General features: G+C 35.4%; 1 protein-coding gene and 1 non-coding gene across 2 annotated transcripts in view; both read right to left on the bottom strand.

Annotated features, from left to right (window-relative positions):
- The window catches only part of ARHGAP42 (Rho GTPase activating protein 42), a 153346-nt gene that overhangs the window by 15883 nt on the left and 119459 nt on the right, over positions 1 to 18004 (bottom strand). Inside the window, exons 11-19 of the mRNA XM_052670912.1 lie at positions 16959 to 17037; positions 15904 to 15943; positions 14679 to 14741; positions 12712 to 12786; positions 11959 to 12043; positions 10700 to 10758; positions 9782 to 9887; positions 4928 to 5087; positions 2303 to 2447 (exon numbers count right to left, since the gene is read on the bottom strand). Coding sequence (XP_052526872.1) covers positions 2303 to 2447; positions 4928 to 5087; positions 9782 to 9887; positions 10700 to 10758; positions 11959 to 12043; positions 12712 to 12786; positions 14679 to 14741; positions 15904 to 15943; positions 16959 to 17037 — 812 coding nt within the window. The remainder of the gene's footprint in view (positions 1 to 2302; positions 2448 to 4927; positions 5088 to 9781; positions 9888 to 10699; positions 10759 to 11958; positions 12044 to 12711; positions 12787 to 14678; positions 14742 to 15903; positions 15944 to 16958; positions 17038 to 18004) is intronic.
- On the bottom strand, positions 325 to 396 carry TRNAP-AGG (transfer RNA proline (anticodon AGG)). The gene has a single exon. It is a non-coding gene; the product is annotated as a tRNA-Pro (tRNA).

Below are 18004 nucleotides of genomic sequence, written 5' to 3'. Positions count from 1 at the left end.
TCTGAGGACCACTTGTCACTGGCATCCATTTGGACACCGAGCCATTGACCAGCAGTCTCTGGGTGACCATCCAGCCAGTTCCTTACCCAGTCCATCCACCAAAACATGTTTCTCCAATTTGGAGACCAGGACGCCATGCAGGACAGTGCCAAACGCTTGGCACAAATCCACGCAGATGGCACCGGTTGCTCTTGGTTACCACCAACCACCCCACCTTTATTTCCCACCTGCCTTAGCAAGGCTGGCAGGATCTGCTCCGTGATTTTGCCAGACACAGAAAAGTTCCAACCTTGCCCACTTTGTGCTAAGGGGAATAGAAAAATTGGGCTCGTCCGGGATTTGAACCCGGGACCTCTCGCACCCTAAGCGAGAATCATACCCCTAGACCAACGAGCCAAACTTGTACAGCAAGCAGTGGAAATATTCTAAAGAACTTTGCTGATGATATGAGAGAAGGCACAGATACTGGAACTGAGGAAGGACTGGCTGACAAATTAGTGAGAGCTGAAATATCTTTCAGACTGGATTCACAGAAATGCATTAGGTGTAGTGAATCCTATGTCCGATTCCAGTAATATCTTTCATCCAAGAGCTAGGAGACGTAATTCAAAAAATTTCACGAGCAGAGAATGTATATTTTTTAACTACAGAGTATTTATAAGATACCAAATGGATACAAGTGATTTTGCCTCTGCGTGTTTCAATATTCTTAGAAATAGGAGACGACAGCCACACAGAATACTAAAAATAAGGTCTCAAATACTAATGCTTTGCTCACTGGATATGAAAACAGTAGTGCTGCTAGTGCAGTAATCTGAAAGTTCCCGTCTAATTCTGGACAGATGTCAGGATATTTCAGATTAGAGTATGCACTGTTTTACTCCTTATAGATCAGCAGTCTCTCAAAAATGGTAAGACTGGCTGGAACCTAAATTTGACAAGTGCATTTTTTGATCATTTTTTACAGTTTGGTGCCTAAATCTCATTTTCTCATGGCATATAGAGTTCCTTAACTTTCTGAAATACAGTTAAGTGTCTGTTCTTCATTTAAGTGATGACATAAAACTATCCAGTGCTTTGAAAAGAGCTACTGCCAGAAACCAGGGCTCTCTCTTGACTGTCTCTGGCATGGCTAGAGATACTTGGCAAGGAGAACACCTCTGCTCCTGACTCAGCCTTCCAGGCACAAGTGAGATCTTAACTGGAACTTGTGCAGCAAACGCTGAGCTGGAGCCAACGAGCAAATTCCATGTGGAGAGCTCCTTGGTCAGACCTAACTTCATTCCAGCTGTCAGCAGAAACTACGAGTGAATTAAGAAGCCTTTGCTTGCATAAGCCCACAAAAATACTTTGACAGAACTGCCCCACTGAAATGCAGTTAGTTACACAGTGAAAAACAGCTGGAATTTGTTCAGTTTCTCCTCTAGTGAACATAACTGACAGTTCCTCCATAACTTCTTCATCTAAGAATCCCATGCCATTCACACTAGCAACTAAGTGCAGAGAGCTACTGCTCTTATTCATTATTGCTGCACATTACTTTACTGTACCTATTTTGTGTAAATCTCCTTGAGGAACGGGGGAACACAGAAGTTCTTTTGGAATTCTCCTGCTGTAGTTAGCAACTTAGACATTGCTACAGCTTCTACACTTCTTAATGGTATAATGCAGGTAAAAGTGATGAAAACAAACGAAATGCACCTTTTTATTGCATGAAATTTACATTAAAATGAAAAAGATTTCTAAGCAGCAAGTAATTGCAAACATAACTCCATGTTGTTGAACAGCAAATCATCTGCTGAGTACACTGCTTCTCATAACATAGGATCTTGTTTCTATTCCAGTCAAACTAGTAAGGTTTCAGTGGTTTTGGCATCCTAGACAGTAGTTTGCTTTGAACCAACAACCACAGTTTCACGCATATGAAAACAGCCAAGTAATGTTTTTGATCTCCCAACCTTAACTGAGTTAAAGCTTCTCAACCTTAACAATTATGGGAATGTCATACAGTGAACTTCACAGAGTTTCAAGGTAGGCTACTTTCATATCAGAACATAAAGTCTACTCTAAAAGCTTTTTGTATTTAATAAAAGACATGCCTAAAACCAAATATCCTTCCTCCTCTGAGAGAAGCAAGGAATGTAGTCATTCAGCAGTACAGCTCTGACTCACAGAGGTTAAGAAGCTGATGAAGCTCCATCTGTAATGCTTATTGGAATACAGTGCTTACTGGACATTGCTGGGGACTATCAAAAGGCCAAGACATGAAAAGGAAGACAGCACTCAACAAGAACAAACTTACTGTCAGGATCTGCTAGACACGGTGTGTATCTTCCTTTGGGCTTACGAGGACCTGTGGAAAGACAAATTGCTCTTGTCCTTCTTGAACTTGAACGGGACTGAGGCTGGGGAAGAGGAATATTGGGGTCTGGTGCAGTGTGAAATATCTGCATGATTAAAAAAAAAAAAAAAGGAAGATAAAAAAGGAAGAAAAAAAAGAGAAATAAATAAATAATAGAGGTACTCCTATGCTTCCATTAATAATACATTTGTTTTCTTCATCACTGCACCTGAATGTTGCAGTAGTCTCACCCATCTTAAAAGAGCACATTCACACAACATCCTCTCATTCAATTCTACAATCCAAGAATGTGTTAGTGAACAATAAGCTTGTATTTAAAAATTATGCTGATTACACAAAAATATTTCTTTAAATAGTTTTATCTTCTAGCCCCAGTTATAAAGTGCTTAACAACCAAAATTGTGAAACATTTGTGTTAGTTTACTACTAACACCTACTCAAGAATTATGTATTTTCAAATATTATGAAAAAGTGGAATTTCATTATATGTGTACCTGTGGGAACTTTTGTATGTTACAGAAAGGTGTCATAGCTGCAATCCTGTTTGTATTTCAGAAAACCACTTTATTTTCCTAAACAAGTCAAGCCTGATGAGGATCATCTTCAGGTTTGGTGCATCTTCTGATTTTTATCTTTCATGTACCACTGCTAACAGTGATCAATTTTGTGCTGAATCGCTGTAGAAAACCTTAATTTTTTTTCAAAAATGAGAAGAAACCTACATGCTATTTAAAAAGTGGAGGAAAAGTGGATGCATACTCAGACAGTAGAAAATACCTTAAATGAGGTCTCGAGATGCTCTTAAAACAATACCATATTAGTAATAAATAAGTAACACATCAATGCAAAAACATGTCTGCAGACAGAGAGCAAGGATGATTTTGGTTGAGCAGCCATGTTCTGTGTATTGAATAAACTGCTAGTTTCCAGAGGGGAAATTCAGTTTGGGAAATATGTATTAAGTATGTTTTGGAAGTGAATGCATGGGGGCTGCCAGCATCATACTAATTTTATGAGTTTCTGTGAAATATAACAGGTGATATCAATCAGTGCAGTCAGTAATTACTGATCAGTCATTGCAATGGATCCTGATAATGACAAGGAACTGCCCCACATCTGAGTAAACGGAATAAAATCAAACTTCTTTCACCTTGTTTTGTCAGTCATCAGAAAAAGTGATATAAATCAACAAAAAATCCCCCAAATACTACTTCTTTTGATGATTAAGTAAAGGAGGTCTTGACTGTTCTGCTGGGCAAAAAAATCGCCATCAATAAAGACAACTGAGAAAACTTTTCAGTGAAGGTGATTCAAGTTGTGCCAGGGAGGATTCAAGGTGGATGTTAGGAAATTTCAGTTCTCCAAAAGAGTGGTCAGGTGCTGGAATGGGCTGCTCAGGGAGCTGGTGGAGCCACCAACCCTGGAGGTGTTCAAGGAACATTTAGAAGTTGTGTTGAGGGACGTGGTTTAGTGAGAACTATTGGTGACAGGTAGACGGTTGGACTGAATGACTTTGAAGGTCTTTTCCAACCTTGGTCATTCTATGACTCTAAGATTCTATGATACCTGCAGTGAAATCATTTTATGATTTCATAGATTTTCCTTCTCGAGTCTTATTTAAAAGTTCTTATTTAGTTTTTGCATAAAAAGTATGAGATGTACCCTCCGTGTCTCTTTGGGGAAAACAAAATAAACCAGGCACTTACACATATTTCTGAAAGCAAAAAAGTATCTTGCTTGTATGCTGCATGTTACAGAGCATTCAAGAACTATTAGATCACAAAGACTGATTGATGGGTTAAAAACCTGTAATTAGGAATAAAACTTTCTCTAAGAAACATTTATTATTTTTTAATATATTTTATCTGGTATCTACACATCTGAATAGCAAACAGAATTGGGGATTGTGTGAGCATCAATATTAATGCTGCTGGTGGAAAGAGGAAGTGAAATATGGTTGGAGTTTTGTGACATTAGATGGGACCAGACCTCCACTGACCTCCAGCTGATATATCCCCAAAGGCCAGTAACTGTCAGGAAGATTTGGACCTGATGCACAAAGCATACACAGAGGAGAATCCATGTGCTCACCCAGACTGAACCTCAATATACTGCTCACATGAGAGAAATGGAAGAGTGAATAACCAAAGGATGACCTTCTCATTCTGGTTCTAGATATGAACCAGATATGTGGCTCTGGGCAGCCTGATCTGGTGGTTGGCAACCCTACCTGTGGCAAGGGGGTTGAAACTAGATGATCTTTGAGGTCTTTTCAGTGCAGGCCATTGTATGATTCTGATTCTATGAGAAGGATTCAGAAATGTTCAGAAAGCTAATGAAGATTCAGAGGAACTTCTTCAAAGCATGGGAGATTATGCCTTGGATTTGTACCTTGCATAGCCTTCATAGGAATACTTATCCATAGCATGTGGAGAGAACAGGGTACTTTTTCAATCAATAACCTGCAAATGCTAAATTTCCTCATTCTTAAGAACTTAATTATGATAATGAAAATGAGATCTTGGTTTCACTTATTCACAGTAGAAAACTCATATAATCTACTACCTTTTCATAATGTTCTATAAGAATTTCAACGACGATATTCTGAAACTTAATGTTCATCATAGCAGCCACAGTTTCTTCTTGGGCTCTCATCAGAGTTGGTCCAAAGATAACACCAAGGTTGGATACTGTCATAAGGTTTTGCTGACTGTGTAATGATACCCTTTAAATGAACACAAACAATATGCAGTTAAATAATTGCACTAAACTACAATTCCAACAGGTGAAGTCTCACATTTATGCTTTTCCTTTTCAAACATTTTAAAAACATTCACATTTACTAAAGTTAAATACAATGCAGAACAACAACTGTATCTCCACTGAGGCTCCAATTTTTCAATACTTTAATGTATAATGAGCAAGTCTTCCTAAAGTATCTAAGCTTCTTACATAACTGATAAGGAAAAGTAACTATTTTCTTTGAAAGTCTCTACAGAGAGATCCAGCCCATCTAAAGTTTACGAGCCATAAGGTACGCACCTCTTTCTCTCCAACAGTTATACAAGAACTTAAATACTCTAATGAAAGAAAGCACTAGGTGAGAACAGAGGTCAATTATATATCTTAGCTTTCATGCCAAGGAAAGAAATATAGTTACTGAGAACACTTAAATTGTAATGAGATCTCTTAGTATTTCCAAAGCATAAGATTAGTGGGGTCAATGTCACTGTTTCTGTGGAATAGATAACAGTAGATGATCATAATTATACCTTATGGCTTTAAAATGCACTAATCTTGTACTTCTGTATATTCTGCTATTGTTAATGCAGAATTTAGAAACTTAGTTTTTCCTATAGTTTTACATGTAGTAAAATGAAAATTATCTATCAGTAATCCTCATTGTCTCTCTTCTCTTATTTACTGAATAAAAATTATATTATTATAAATTCTCACTGCCAGTGATATCCTTGTCAAGTAGCTCTATTGCCTGCATGTCTGAGAAATATCATGCCAAGCAGCATTTTCATAATCATCTTAATGTTTAATTTTTCTGAATTTGCTCTCAAATAAGAGTCAGTGGCACTCATTCACACTCTCCTCTTCCTTCTCACTGCTATTACCATTGCCAAAATGATAAACACCATTTAATACATTTCTTACATAAGTAAAATTAACCTTGTACATTTTAAAATTAAGAAACAGTAAAATCTACAAAATGTTGTAAGGAGTATTTAGGGGAAAATCCTATCTATCTTCTGTTTTTTTTTTTTCTGACTGCCTTCATTAAGTTATGGAGACATTTGCTATGTTTCCCTACCAATAAAATTCATAGGTGTCTTGACTTGCTTATAATGCTATATAAACATTTAAAAAAATGATCTGTCTGATGCCAGAGTTTGGTAGCAAATAACTGAAAGCCCCTGACAAATATTTGAAATCCGGTGACAAAAAGTCAGATTTTAGAAAGGCTACTACAAAATTTTGATAGGATCAAGATCAAACTCATGCTTGGATTTACTCCTTATTGAGTAGTGATATGATAGTGATATAAACAGTAGATTTACCACAGAATATAGGTTAGATGGTCTAGAATTACTTCCGTGGTGAAGTAAATACTGCCCTCATAACTGGAATAGGAATACTTTAGTACCTTGCTTACACTGAGAATCAGGAGAAATATAAGAAAGAAGTTTGTATAGAAGATAATGTGATACAAGCTGCAGGAAAATTAATGCCCATCTTGCTATGGTTCCTATTTTATTTCATTAAGTTAGGCCTCAAAATATTCTAAAATTTTACTTAGAAAGCCACATTGGTAAAAAAAGTTATTTAGAAGTCAAATCATGGAAATTCCTTCTCTGTTAAACTGTCTTTTTAGCCACTTTCTCAATAAAATTTTATCTTATGTTTTGCTTAGTTGAATAAAGGGTTTCTGGGAAGTCCACTGGATCTTAATGAAACTGGAATTTTGAATAGCAAAGAAAACCCTAAAAAATAACTCTTTACAATGTTATTCTGCTTTGTGCTGCACATTAACTCTTAAGATCTCTTACAAAAACACGGTAGTCTTACAGCACAAGATAGAGAGCAGTGTTTGCACAGTTTGGGTTTCTGACAAATTTAGTAATACTGTAACCAGAAAGGACTCTGCTAAGTACCTCAAAAGCTGAATTTCTAACAGAAAGGAAAAAAATAAGACCTGTACATGGATTATTTTGAGAACCAATTTTTCTTAGCCCAGTCCTACTGTTGTTGGGCTACTGAAATTCTGAATAGATAGCTAAAGTAAATGTGCATTTTATGCATGACTGTAAGACATTCATTAATGGAAATACTTTCTCCTTGATATCCCCCAGTAAATATCTCATATTACCAGTTTGTCAATCGTAGGAAGACCTGGTGTTTTTAAATCATACCAAAGAATGACTCATATTTTAAAGGAGACAAGCAGGAAATTTGATTAGGAAGGTTTAAAAACAAACAAACAAAAAAGTTACCTAGCCTAAAATAATACCGAACGTCCAGTTTTTGCCTAGCTGCTGAGTATATATTCACACAGCACCACCCCTCTGCAAAATGCTCACTGGGATTTTCTGGATCTGTTACTTTGTTTTTAGTATGATCTGCATCCCCCAACAACTACATCCTATTTAGCTGTGCACAGTGACACAGTAAGTCAAGGTAGGAAGAAAACTAAAGGCCTTAAGAGCTAAATCAAGGAAACAATTTCAAATATTTCAAGAATTTCAAACAAAAGAATGAAGAAAAATGTTTTTTTTTTTTTTTCTCATTTCCCTGCCTAAAGAAAGTTATGCACTTTATGTATAATTTGCTCCTTGAAAAAACTCCACATAGGGGTAGGAGGAAGAAAAGGAAAGGAAACTACTGATCACAAGGCTGATTTTGAACTCATCTCATTAGAGTAGCTGGCATAAACAACAGCTGTCAAATTATATGAGAAATTAGAAAGGACGAATTGAATGTTGGGACGAGAAGAACTGAAAGTTTTCAGAATTCATCTCAAAGATTTCAATTTATCAGAAATGAGATTTACATCAAAGTCGAGACAGGCGAGCACTAAAGAGAGCAATTAAAGGAAGGAATACTGCAGGCATGCACTCTTTGGAAATGCATCTGAGGTAACAGTGAGAATAACAGTCTAGGAATGAGGACAGTAAATAAATGTTTCCTAAATTATTTGTGCCTACAGGTAAGTCAAGTGCTATATAAAATCAATGGATCATAGAATATCACAAGGGAGTATTGGAAGGGACCCCCAATGATCGCGAGTCCAACTCAAGGCTCTACACACCCAAAAAATCAGACCATATGTCTGAAAGTGTCCTCCAGATGCTCCTTGAATTCTGGCAGCTCAGGGCCGTACCCTCTGCCCCGAGCAGCCTGTTGCACTCCCTCTGCCCTCTGGTGAAGAGCTTCTTCCTGACATGCCACCGGCCTCTCCATGCCGTTCCCTCGGCCCATCGCTGTCACACAGAGCAGAGCTCAGCGCTGCCCTCCACTCCCTGTGAAGAGCTGCAGTTGTCATCATGCCTCAGCCTGCTATGCTATGCTGAGCAAACCCAGGGACCTCCGCCTCTTCTCATATGTCTTCTCCTCTAAACCTCTCACCATCTTTGTAGCTCTCATTTGGACACTCTCTAATAGTTCTATGATGCACATTTTGTACCGTGGTGCTCAAGACTGCAGCTTTTACAACATCAGTATTTCACGATTACAAGTTCTAGCTTCTTAGGCTGTCAGAAAGCATCAAATCCTACGCTTTTAATAATCAAACTCTTCTGTTGGAAACTTACAGAATCTGCTTTCTTCTGGTTCTCTGAGTTTTCCCAAACAGCTAAAAATAACTTACTGTGGCTAAAAAACTTCCACCAAACAAAGTGCAGATAACTTTCTGCAGGTGGGGGTTGCTCAAGCTGTGATCAAAAGAGTAAAATGGTGGGGATGTATGGAATGGAATAAAAACAACATGGAGACTTTCATGGCATCTTCTACATATGTCAGTTGTGGGCCTCATCCGAACTGCTGTTTCCTTATTCACATTCCAACTTCACTGAGAAATATATTAAAAAATACACAGCATCCCAACTCATAAATAATAATGTGTTCATTTAAATATTCAGCAAAATCTAGTGAAGAACTGTAAAACACACGAATAAGGTTTGCTGAAAAAAGGGATATATAATGATGTAATAAAGGAATGTAATCATAGCTAATGACAGAGACAGAATAAAAAAAGAAGTTTGTATTTTTTATTTGTCTGAGTGCAGATTAAGAGTAATTAAATGGAGACAAAAGATCATCACTTCAAAGAAATAGAAAAATCTTTTCCATGTGACATTTAATTAAAACTCAGGATAACTGAAAAATCTAGGGAGACTCAAACGTGTGTTTGGACACTCATAGGGCTGTCTAGAACAACAACAAAAACATTTTGAATTAGAATTTTCGAAATATATTACACCTTAGAGCTTTTAGAAATAAAAATTAGATCAAACATGAAGGATAAATTATATTGTATTAGTCTAGCCTGCACTTTTTACCAGTTTTAGGACCTAAATAACATTCTCTTATCAACAACCTTAGCATAGTCTTGAATGTTTCTACAGTTTAAATAGTACCAATTCCTGTAATAAGTAGGAATTGTGAATGAAAACATACCAGTATATTTTATATGCTAACGTTATCAGTTATCTTGGTGACTTTTCATTGTGTTTTTTATTTTATTTCTATAATGAGCATTCTTCAGCAACACTGCATATTACATTTCAGAAATCAAATATAATTTCAGGTGGCACTGTCTCAACGCAATTACTATAATGGGTTACGCAACAATGACAAATTAAATGTGAAAATGATCTTATGGTAGTATCAAACATAAAAATAAAAAAGAATTACTTGACCAAGTGCTTGATAAGGATGTCCAGCATCTCTCTGTTCTTCTCCGGTAGTTTATGTACAAGTGCATGCACTGCTTCAACTCTGTAGTTCTGATCATCTGATTCTATTGAACAGAAAACAGAAATTATTGATAGATTAAACACACGCTAAAATGAGGCTAAAAATGGCAGAAGTGCCAGTAAGCCAAACACATGCACTGCAGTTAACCAAACTCAATTAGCCTCCAAAATGATGAAAGCAATTCAATTTTATCTATTCCAAGAACATAATGGAATCTGGATTTCAAGTAACTTGCAAAGAGCATTTACTGCCAGTACCAAAGCCAACAAAATCTGTGGCAATTTTGACTCCATTTTGTGTTTGAGTGGAACCCAAGATTTTATCCCTTGCTGTTTAAAACATCTAAAATTATTGATGGTCTCTTTAAAAATGTAAGAGGAAATGGAGAAATAAATTCAAATTCTAAACTGGAGTTGTCAGAAACACAATTTTTCTCCCTATCTAATTACCCCATTTATGAAAAGGGGATTATTACCATCCCTCTCCAATTTTGCAAAGCAAGCTGGGAAAATAAAAGTCCCTGGACAAGAGGGGAGGAATGCTACAGAATAATTATCAGCCTGTACAAATCAATCAAACAAACACATCAAGATTAAAGATTTCATGCAGAAAGCGATCACTCAGAAGCTCTAAAAAGATCAGAACAAACCACTGAACAGCTTCTTTTAGTATGACTTCTCTTGTTTTGAGGGCTTTCATGTGGCACTGTCGTCATATACAGTGAAATAGAAGAACTCAGATCCTTGGCTGGATAACTGAATACTACACCAAGGAGAAAAACAGGGATAGCAACTGAGGAGATTAAAGGTTAGAAAAAATATTACTTTTGTGAAAGTTATAAATTACTTTACTTACTAACAGCAACAATGAAATCTTTGTGCAGCTTAAATGTCATCAGCGGTTCTGAAAGACACCTGCTCGTAAATTTAAAAGGACATTTGAAAAAATGCATTACTCAAAGTCTTTTTAGTCTTTGCAGTTGTCATTATGATAGCTCTCACTATAAGCATAATGAATATTGGTATATCCAAGGAAACCCAATTCGCGGATTACCACTGTATACAACTCAGTCACATACAAAGTCTGAAAATCTCCTTGAGTTGAAGATGGTGATACCATGGAAGTTTGTAAGAGAAACATTACCAGCACTGTAACACAGAGACTCACAGTTTTCAGACTTCCATACTGTGGAATAGGAATAATACTATTGAAGAACATGGCATAGTGGGCTGCAGAAATAATCTGCCCAAGAAAGGTAAACAAGTTATGAAACTTTATACAAAAAATCCAATCTGAGAGATCCTGGAAAAGTCCTCCTCTGAAAGAAGCCTGTGAATTGTCTTAGAGACATAAAAGCACAGCTACTGCTAGCTCATGTCCTAGATTCACAAACAGGACACCTACAAGAGAGTTGTGCTTCTGAAGAAATGCATTTCTTCAGCTAAAGTCATTCTTTTCAGTGAAGTTGATATGCACATTTTAGATATAAACATATACATTTTACTATAAATCATAAGCACATTTTCCAGGGATTTCTGATGCTGCCCTCTGCCAGGGGACCAGTCTAAGAAATCCATTTTTTTAAGAAGACATGGAACGATCGCCATCTGAGCTTTATGTTTTTATTATGATTACTTTCAACATTATATTCTGACATTCAAGAAGAGTTCTATCTGCTTTTTAAGATTCTGTCTCATAATAGCAAAAAATTTGAAAATTGTGAGAGGAATATCTTACTTGTGAAAATACCAACACCACACGATAAAAACAAGAGTATTAACATTTTTGAAGAGATTTACTCTGCTCCAACAATGATGCCATGAAAAATCATTGTACAGAAGGAATTCAGAAAAAAAAAAGCTCAGCAAAACATGCTTTTAGTTTACACAAAATATTTTAAATAAAAGCATGCAGTTAATTATATTCTGGCTAATCTGTAGCTAAACAAGGTAGAAAAGTGTGTGACAAATTTTAGATTATTACACATTTTAATAAGGATATTAGACAAGATGATAATATACTCAATTAATACCATGTTAATGAGTAAAAAAATATCATATTTATAAGCAAAAGATTAATGAGCCATCAAATGAATAGCATAGCATCATACTTACCTGAGGTAGTTTTTAAGTCCGCTAGTTATTGTTTTATTGTCCCAGATTTCCATATCAATATCCATATCAGGAGGAGATTTAGGGGCTTGGAGAAATTTGAATTATGATTGTTATATTTTGACCAACACACAAACAAGAAAAGCAGCAAATACAAGCTAATAGATTATTCATTTAGCTCATACGATTATTTAAGAGTTAGATTTGATCAATTTGAACTATTTTAATCTCTGACAGATTATTAATGAAAATAATTCACAATTCATATTTAGTACCTGTAAACGGTAAATGTATGCACTATACCAAAGAGTAAAAGTAACACCAAGTCAATAGAGAATTCATAGTTCATCTGGCTTGGACTGAAAGACAGGCATCAGATAGCCAGACTAACAAAAAATGTGAAATACAACAACTGTCTATTAAACTGAATTATTCTGTGTTACAAAACTAAGCTTTGGAACACTTCTGGAAAACACCAGATAGATGCCAATAAATAAAATATAAACGCTAAAAGAAATGTGTTTTATCAGTAATTTGCTCATGTGTATTGATGACTCCAAGTAGAAAACTGAATAATAACGTACACAAGGATTCTAGTTAGACTGACTACCATTCTAAGACTGCAAAACCAGCTGAGTGGCAGCAAGCAGACATATGAAACTGTGGATACTTAAGTGTGCTCTTCTGGGTACAACAGAAAAGGATCACGGTATACGTGCTGCATGCTATAGACAAAGGTACACTTAAGACACTTACAAAATATGGTATTCATCAGCTTCTGCACTTTGGAGTTTACACCACCTATTCTGTACAGCCCCAGGATGGTAATGCCTACATTGGGAAAATAAGAACAGTGAAAACAATGAGAAGATGGCTATTTCAATTACACTCACGTGTCCCTTGTCTGTGTTTTCAAACAACTTCAATTTATTTATGGAAAATTGAAAAATTACATTATCAAGTACTGCTTCACCCTACTGAGTTACTTCTGGGATGCTAATAAATGCATTCCACTGAATCCACACCATGACACAATCTAATCACAATCCTGAACAACCTGTATCAGAAAGCATCCAGAGAATGACTGGAAAAAGTGAAAAACAAGACTCCAAAGAAGTCTTAAAATGTGTTACATGTCTACAAAGGCGTCCTACCCAGATTTCAGTGGAAATACTATGTGTCTGCATTGCCCCTTCCAACGAAAGCCTGTTTTCTTTCATTTATAGAAGAGATAATGATTTTACCCAAAATCAAAACTTATATTGTGTTCTACTGAAACACTGCAGTTCAGAATTTAAGTTATGTATGGATCTCCAAGCAAAACAAAAAGTCAGTTTCAATTTATCTTCAGATTTCAGCTTTCTATTTTTTAATAGCACTAAAGCACAACAGATACTAACAAACAGCGCCTAAGATGTGAGATGTGACACTCAAAATATTCTAATCATAATAATTTCACTGTTTATAACCTTTTTTTTTTATTATTTTTATTTTTATTTTTTTAAAACATCAACAGCACTTGGAAGTCCAAAGCAGAATGTAAATTTTGATGTGATATTTTCTTCTTCTCACTCCTCACAGATTTTGTACTGAAATGTCAGGAAAAATACAGAAAAACAATCTTCTCCTTTACTCTGGTTGTGTGACTCAGAGAACAAAAACAGGAAGAGTTTATTCCTTTATTCCACATCATAACTGCCAACTTTCTGTCTCTAGCAGAATGCATTCAAAACTGTAATTCCTAATTTGTAGATTTAATGTGGGTATGTAAATATATTCTTCTTCCTTCTTCTGGTCTTACTATTTTGAGATTGTACACTTTTCATTTCAAAACAATATTCTAACCTCTGATCTCTGCTAGACAACCTGCAGGTGATATTGTTTTATTAATTTTTATTATTTATCATTTTTTTACAGAGCAATGCAAGCTGCGAGTGATTCAAAAGCTACACAACACTGCTACCTGAGAAGAAGAAATCATGCTGGGCTCAATGCTGCACAGAGTGATTTTCCACAGCTTTTGGATTAGAAGAGACTTGCATTCAGAGAGCTCAGTGCATAGACAAGAAAAGGTCACTTCTGCTTATGGAATACCATACAGCTGTTTGAAAGGGAATTGTCAAACAGCTTACTATGAGTTACAAGATGCCACCTCATCGACAGACAATTACTTTCTTTTTGTACATTCTCACTACCAAATACTGGTTTCTACACACTTTTTTTTTTTACAAATGGATAAGCCGTGTGTAGAATGACTGAGTGAAATGATGGAGGATCAGGTTCATCAACAAACATTTGCCAGCAAAGAGTGTTAACACCATGTACTTTTTGGTCTTAAGGTTTCATGCCAGAAATCAAAAGCATAATTCAGTGCACACAGATGAAAGACTTAAACTAAGTATGTGTGCAACAGTGTATTAAGCTTTCTAAAAAACACATAAATACTACGATGTAAAAAAAAACAAACAACAACAAACAAAAAATCAAAACAAGCAAACAAAAAACCACACTTAAATAATACGCAATGAACCTTTGCTGGAATTTGTGCCAATGGTTTTAAGCAAAAAACACATCCATGGAAAGTGAAAAGTACAAACTGAATGACGGCCATACTCTAAAACAGAGCTTTAAAATACGTAGATTCAAAGCATTATTTGAGAAAAATATTCATAGTAATCTAATATATCATCTGTGATTTAATACTTACTTACTTACTTACTTACCTCTTGTTTCTACAGCATGGATACATTTCCTCACAAAGTTGAAACCTGCTTCATTTAAGAACACTAAAAGAGAAGGAAAAATAATTTTTCAACTCATCAATACACAAAATCTCCATGTTTAGCTACAGCCACATTTCAGTCAAAAAGGACTGATACACATTTATTAGTGAGATTATGATACTTATTCTGTAAGTCTATAATGTACGTATACACTTAGCAATAAAAGTACAACTTTCTCATGCCTATGAGAATATTCTACTGCCTTTATTAGAAATCAGTAACTCCACACATAGAGTCCAAAGGTCACTGTTTTACAAGAACTGTCTTCCCTTCGCTGAGAGATATGGTTTTAAGAATTCAAGACTTAACATAATGACCAGAGTATTTTCACTGATTTTCATACAACATTCTTACTTCTTGCACATGCACATAACTACTCAAAATATAGCAACACAGCAAAACAATCTTTGTTATTATTTCAAGTGAATGCATTATGCATTAATTCTTGGATCTTTGATGCTTATTCTTCTAATTGGCTAAACAGAGATTTTAGAGCAGCATATGTGTCATCATCAAAATAGTAACATCAATAAAAAAGCAAAAAAAAAAACAAAACAGACATTTAATTTTAGATTTCTGTTCTCAAATTTAGCTTCTTCGAAGACACCTGTGCATATCTGAAACATCTCTTTGTCTATATACTCAAATGTATTTTAAATTTTTGTTTTGCATTTGTTTACATGTTACCATAATACAACTGCACATAGATAAATGTCTGAATATTCATATATATACTTGTTTTATTACACTGCATATACCTAAAGGTATATATATACCTATAAATGAAAAGGTATGAGCCATACAGAAATGATATTTCAACACATAGGCATGCATTTACATTTAAGTATAAAGACTGTAGATGGAAATCTGCAGATTTGTTAAATATAATGTCATTTCAGGACCAATCAATTTTTCTTCCAATTTATGTTTGTTGGTAACACAAAAGTTGAGGGCTTTCTCACAGTTTACATAATTTAGGATATGCTTTGATGTAATCCAATTACATAATCCATCAAACAGCATTTAGTGATACTGTATAATATCTTCAGACTGATGGAAAGAAAACATAAATAATGTCCATCACACAGACACACATCCAGAAACCCATTTTTGTAATGACAAAACCTGGAAATATTTCATATCACTGCATAATTAAAGTGCTTACTTTCTTCCTTCTTGCTAATAATGGCTGGCAGTGTGTAGATCTGGAAAAAAACAACAAATACAACAGGTCAATGTTTGTTAAGTCCTCTACTGTTGGAATTGCTCATAGTTCTTAACCATCTGTAATATGTTGCACATTAGCGTAATACACTGCTATGGGAAAACCTCCACTTCACCTCCTCCCGATGTTTAATTCCAGCAGCACTCATTCAGGTTAGCAGTTGGAGAGGGGCAACAGCGCACAGCTCAGCTCTGGCTAAGGTACACAGCTGTTCTGTTCTGCACTCGAAAGAGAAGGCAGGCAGCCAGCGGAACATGTCTCAAAAACCCATTCAGGCCTTGAGATTATAGATTGCCAAGGGATTTGCAATGAGTTTACATGCACATAAAATGTATTAGAAGCCAGATGTGAAGACTGCAAATGGGTTAAATATTAATACAAAGAGTGATTTCATTTCTGCACTTTTTCAGTCAAGCAATAAGCTTTGTAAAAATACTTATTTATCTCATAAAATCTACCAACCATTTTTCTCCCTTGGATGCCATGCTGGTATCACCTTATTCAGTGACAATTTCAGAGCTGATTAATACTGAGAAGAAACCTCAGATAAGCCTGTCTTAGTAGCTTTCAGCACATTTTTATGCTCTCTGTAGTGATTTTCAAGATGGTACTTACTGCCTATTCCATAATGCTGCCTAGAGATGATTTGTTGTGACCACTGCAGAAATGACCATTTCACAGTTTTTTTCTGAACCACAAACCCTATATGACAACAGGCTATCAACCTATACATAAAAATATAAAAAAAAGAACCTCCAGGCCCCCAAAAATTATAAGTAAAAGTTTAAATATACTAGTATTTCTGCTTCACTAATTACTATCTATCTTCACTGCTCATTTGCAATTGTATTTTATGAGAAACAGAAAAGCTATACTTGCCTTTATTGTACTGCACAGTACTGCAACTAACTCTGTCTGAAATGTATTCTAGCTTCCTTCTTTAACATATATGTTATACATCTATAAAGGTAAAAGAAAAGGACAAATATCCTTACTGGTTCCTTTCCATCCATAGCTTCAAGCCACAGTTTTCTGTTGGATTCTGAAAAAGCCTGTAGCGTGATGATTCCAGGTCTGTCAAAAAAATATACATACACTGAAGTTACTAATCTTTTTCTGCTCAAACAGTAATCAAAATCCAAACAAATACTGATGTGAAAATATATATAAAAGAGACAGAGAAAAGTTAATAAGTTAATAAAATAGACATCAAAAGAGTCCTTTGAAAGTGTTGCCTAGAAAGAGAAAGCACAGAGAGTGAAGTCAATGTTGCTGAGTACTGCCATGGTGCAGGTATATAATTTTTAACTTAGAGATTTTAAAAAACGTGTTTGCTCTGCATGTTGGCCCCAACTGCTATACTAAAAGGTCAAAAATGATATATTCTCTGTTGATGGAACTTTGACACTACTTAGAAAAAGATTCACTGCAATCAGAGAATAGATGAGGAAACCAGTTTCAATTTTTGTTACTGGAACTATATGAACAGATGTGGAAAAACAAATATTTTTTCTACTAATATTTTAATCTATTATCAGTCCAGTGAAAGAAGATGTTATGCACAGCAGCACACACTGATGCAAAAGCCCTTTACCACTGTAAGCCATGCTGGTCTCAGCACATTATTTACTTAGAATGTGAAGAAGTAGATATAATTTGAAACACAGATAAACACAAAAGAAATCTACACAAAACTACTAAACCTATGACAACAAGTACATTGAGCACTTACGCACAAACCTTCAGAAATTTCAATATTACATTGTTAAATTGTTCATCTGAAATTCTGACCTTCACTGCAGTGATTTCCTTGAAATCAGCCGGAAGTATATCAGATATGCTGCACTTACTAAGGTGGGTGAAAAAGCAGGTATTTCTCAAAAAATAAAATTACATTCAAAGAGAAACATTCCTTCTATGATGCTACCTTTGCATATAACTCTAATACAAATCAGATGCTGACTATTTTTTAGAACAGTTTTTCTACGAAATCTGAGCTGAACACAGGTGTAAAAAACACCAAAGTAGATTTAAATTCATT

The sequence above is a fragment of the Tympanuchus pallidicinctus genome, unplaced genomic scaffold (genome assembly GCF_026119805.1).
Source record: "Tympanuchus pallidicinctus isolate F22 unplaced genomic scaffold, pur_lepc_1.0 scaffold11, whole genome shotgun sequence".
Lineage (NCBI taxonomy): Eukaryota > Metazoa > Chordata > Aves > Galliformes > Phasianidae > Tympanuchus > Tympanuchus pallidicinctus.
Note: the sequence above shows the minus strand (reverse complement) of the source record. Positions and strands in the feature narration are given on the sequence as shown.